This window comes from Lolium rigidum, chromosome 6 (assembly GCF_022539505.1).
Source record: "Lolium rigidum isolate FL_2022 chromosome 6, APGP_CSIRO_Lrig_0.1, whole genome shotgun sequence".
Lineage (NCBI taxonomy): Eukaryota > Viridiplantae > Streptophyta > Magnoliopsida > Poales > Poaceae > Lolium > Lolium rigidum.
In genome coordinates, this window is record NC_061513.1 from 93623567 (window position 1) to 93628411 (window position 4845).

At 41.3% G+C, this 4845-nt stretch overlaps 1 protein-coding gene across 1 annotated transcript; it reads left to right on the plus strand.

Annotated features, from left to right (window-relative positions):
• Positions 1–1429: 1429 nt before the first annotated feature.
• On the plus strand, positions 1430–4621 carry LOC124662967 (uncharacterized protein At1g10890-like). Its single transcript, XM_047200737.1, has 4 exons — positions 1430–1545; positions 2572–2757; positions 3527–3746; positions 4097–4621. The coding sequence occupies exons 1-4, from the start codon at positions 1430–1432 to the stop codon at positions 4334–4336; spliced, it is 762 nt and encodes a 253-aa protein (XP_047056693.1). The 3' UTR covers positions 4337–4621.
• The last annotated feature ends 224 nt before the right edge of the window (positions 4622–4845 follow it).

The following is a 4845-nucleotide window of genomic DNA, read 5'->3' on the forward strand; positions in this document are numbered from 1 at the left end:
AATAGCATGCCAGTTCCAAGGGCCGAGCACATCTTTAACAAATAGCAATGAGTGCAATAAAATAGACACTCCAACTAATGTATTTATCTTTCAATAATGCATTGCAAATAGTTGACGAACAAACAATAACCAAAGAGTATCCTACAATCTAAATCTGATAATTGTATTTGTTACAAATCGTTTGGTCATCACCACCAAATCACGGTGTATCTCCCGAGGAAAACTTTTCGTCCTATCAAAGTTTATTTCGGAGAATCCATAAATAACACATTACATGCAACAAAAATACAGAGCCATATCCCTAGCACTTCCGTATCACAATCATTTTGGCGCTCATTTGCGCATCTAAATACCCATTGCCACGTTGCATTGAAATGCCGGTTATCTTACTATGCAATGAAAGTAATTTAAGTAGTGCGAATTTGGTATCATTTAACTATTCTTTTCATCTTAGAAGTGTTACATATGATATTTTCTCAAATTTGACTGAAATTTTCGGAAGAAATTATGCTTTCACGCCCCTCACCGAGATTCGAAAATTTCACAAGATTGGTCCAAAATTTCGACGAAATATTTTTTCCACAGCAATACACAAACCAAGTTGTCACGGGCATAATATAAAAGATGTGCTAACATAGATTATTTAAAATATTGACATAATTATATATAGATCAAACTAGCTAGCACATGAAGGTGGTGCACAGATCCGGCAAGCCAATGATGATCAACAACCAGCGGCCGCGGAGGTGCGTGGCGTCCGAGCGTCCGAGCGGACCTTCTCCGCCTTGGTCTTCTCGTAGTTGCGACAGTTCAATCTCCTGTCGCGGCCAATCTGGCCGCCCCCATGTTCGCGCGAGGAGCTACAGGAAACCATCTGGGTGCGGGGAGCTCAGATCTGGTGATGACACGGTGTATTCAGGTTGCCCGCGGCACATCGAGCGCGGCGGATTCAACAGACGCAAAGACGAAGAAGCGCGGTGGAGTGAGGGTTTTCGTCCTCATTGGCCCCTCCGGACAAAATAAACACCAAACGAAGCGAGCAATAAACGGGGCATAGTAAAATATTTACGGGCCACTCCGTGTATATGGGATTTGTTCTGTTCTAAAGAAAACGTCAAAATCTTTAAACTGGAGTGCAAACGCGATCTAGGTTATGGTTTGAGGTTCTGCTAAAGTTGCTCTAACACATAGGTCCTTCAAGATTTTGCTCAAATAGGTCCTTCAAGATTTATCTAAATCACCCGGATTAACAATAAGGTCCTCTTCCCCGCAAAAAAAAAAAAAAAAAGAGCCAATAAGGTCCTCGCCTGCCTCGCTAAACAATCCTGCTACCGCGGTCCGTCTCGGCTTTCTACCGTTCGCTCCCCTCCGCTCGCCGCGCCGCCGCATCCCAGCTATCCGGCCCTGTGCGGAGGTTCCACGGAGAGGCATGCCGCGCGTGGTGTCTCGTTCGCCGCCACCCCGCCGGCGGCGGCGCTCCCCGTCGCCGCTGTACGGCAACCGGCGGATCCGACGAGATCGCAGCCGCTCCCCTGGCCCCTCCCGGTACGCGCGCCCCAAACCCCTCTCTCTCTCCGCCCCCCTCCTACCGCAGAGTTGGTTTGGTTTCTTGTAGATTATCAGCATAGCTCAAGGTTGTCCGGCTTAGTGCTTCCATATCTTAGCCTGTCTGTGTTGCTACCAAACTTCTATTTTCGAAAAGGGGAAACGAAGCCTCGTCATCTGCATCGATTTGATGCATAAGACGTTTATTACTATGTTGCAACCAAATTAGTTGCGTTGGTTTGGAGGCGTGCTTGTCTAAGTGACAGTTATTAGCACCAGAGTTATAGAGCTTCAAGATTTTGAAATCATGTATCGGTGACTATCCTTACTGATGCTGTCTTCGGTCCGACATCAGCTACTGGCTGCATTCATTTATCTCTGGTTACAGATTTGCTGGGATTGGAATGGATCGATGTGCTGCCTACAAGATTGATGAGACACGGGGATTGTTTGTGTTTTGGTGGATGTTGTGGATGGGGTAAATTAATTAATTAATCAAAGAATGGACATCGGATGTGATTATAAGTCACCTGAAATATAAGATGCATTTCATGAGAATACGAGACCTGATTATAATGTCATATCATCTCAGACATTAATGTGCGTATGTTGCTCACACGTAAGATTAAATAAATGTGATGAATCTATTGTACACTGTCGTGAGTTGCTCGTGAGTTGCATATACAACTTTTGCTGTCACCCCTGTTTTAGAATGGAATTATGATGGGGTGTTTTGCACAAGTATGTCTCATGTCCAATGATTTTCTTAAGTGAACTCCATACAAGAAACCTTAGCTCCATTTTCTAGGACTTCTGTCAATCGTGGGTAAGTCAGCCAAAAAAAAAACCTGATAATGTTGAATTGGTGTATTTGAATGTGCTTGTATTTTTCTGGTATGAATATTGACATTTCTTCCCCGTTCATGGTTAGTATGCTGATGGGCTGACCTACAGCTATCAATATTAGAACATCTATCTTGTTGTATTTTGCTATTAATATTCTTAAGCTTGGTATCCTCCTGCTAGATTGGACAGGAGCCAGTCCCCAATTCCTAGGAGGCGTAGGACCTCTCCATCACCAAGGAGACATAGACGACGCAGAAGTCGGAGCAACTCAAGTTCCCTTGTAAATAACTCCTGCAGCCCAAGTCGCGGATCAGAACAGAACAGTTTAATTGAAAAACAAAAGAAGGAAGAAGAAGAGAAGAAAAGGTAAAATTCTTTTCTTTCTTTCTAAGTGAACATGTTGCCATTTTTGCATTGCTACGGGTCCCTCTTATTTTTTTATCATATAATTTTAAACTAATATTGACATTCTTGTGGAACTGTAGCCTTCTTCCAATCTTCTCTATGTTGTTTGCACTGCATAAAGTCCACTCTGTCTAGTCACATATTGGAGCTCTACATCACCAACAAAATGCATCATGTTGAGAAGTGTTCAATTGTCCATATGATAATCCAAACCATCAACTAAGCAAAAATGCCAAATTCTTATGCTGTTCCTTCTATTTTAAGCTGTCATCTCAACTCTGAATGGTAAGTTTCTTGTTCTTGTAAATACTAACTATACCATCTCCAAAAAAGCACAACTGTTATCCAAATCCCATACTTCTATGTATTCGATTATGCCACGTTCTTCCACTATATTACTGTATATTGCTACAGCAGGTTTTTTTTGGAACAACAAAATGGTTGAATACCATTGCATAACAATATTTGCTTCTGTTTTCTTGATGGATCATGCTGGTGTTTGTTCTTTACTCCATCCCATTTAGTTCTGAAATTGATGTCCTGCAAACTGACTTATCTCACTGATCATGACACTTTTGCAAGTTGCCCTTTGGCTTGTATGGACAAAGTTACCTCATTTTGAACTTATTAATTTGTAGATTTATTTTGAACTTTCAAACGCACACTTATTTCGATCAGGAATATTGCCGCTCATTTGTATTAAACCAACTCATTCACTTGTTCAACACAGACGCCAAAAGGAAGCTGAACTTAAGTTGTTGGAAGAGGAGCTTGCTAGGAGAGTTGAAGAAGCCGTTAGGAAAAATGTTCAGGAGCGTCTGAACTCTGAGGAGGTAAAAGATGAAATAAAACGCCGAGTTGAGGAAGGTATCAAAAAGTTATTTGATGAGGTTGATGCTCAGCTACAAAAAGAAAAGGAAGCAGCTCTGCGTGAAGCCAGGCAGAAAATAGTAAGTATTATGCATGTCATGTGATCCTTATCAGTACATTTTGCTTGAAGCAACATGGCGCTTTTATACTTTGATTTTGAACGATTCAGCTTCCTCATGAGTTCTGATGGTATTGGTGCTAATATATCTATATTTTTTCATCTATGCATGGCAAACAAAATTCCAAACATGTGTGTAAATATATATGCAATCATATCACCAGAACTGGAAACGAGGAAATATTTTCTTAACTTGTTTTCACAATCAGCGAAACCAAACAGATACACATGATTTCTGATTTGTTTGTCTTTGATGAACCTTTTCCATGTTTACTCGCTCAGTTCTAATTTGACATCGACAAAACTTTGCAGGAACAAGAAAGAAGAGAGAGGGAGGAGCTGGATAAGATGATCGAGGAGAACCGAAGGAAAGTAGAAGAATCTCAAAGAAAAGAAGCTATGGAGCAGCATCAAAAAGAGATGGAGCGATATTTGGAGCTGGAAAGGATCCAAAAGCAAAGAGAAGAAGCTTTACGCAGAAAGAAGATGGAAGAGGAGGAAGAGCGAGCTAAGCAGATGAAATTACCAGGGAAGAACAGCCATAGGCATTGATTTTGTGTGTGGTGTACTGTGTATTGCTATCTTGCAAGAGCGTGCATATAACTTTTACCGACGCCTGTAATGACTGTCATATCTTATATAGGCGTCGGTAATTCTCCGTAGAGCTGAGCTACTTGTGTGCCTCCTGCCTGGTTGTAGTGCTAACTTATTTCTGAAGTTGGCACAATTAATTGTCGTGCTGATAATACCAAGCGCTAGACGCAATTCCAAGGATGAAGTTGGCATGATTGACTGTCGTGCTGATAATACCAAGCGTTCAGCGCAAATCTTTTTTTCTGAAGTTGGCACAAATTGTTACCATCTCTTTATTTATCCGAGAAATATTTTACTATTGTTATTTTGAGAAAACCAATATACAGAACATGCTCGAAAATACAAAGAAAATAGCACATTTAAAATTCTGTGACATAGCAGCAGCGGTCCAGGGAGGACAGTCCCAAAGATTACTTACGGTCTACTTGGTTCGTAGGATTCCAAATCGCAAGAATGGGACAATGTAG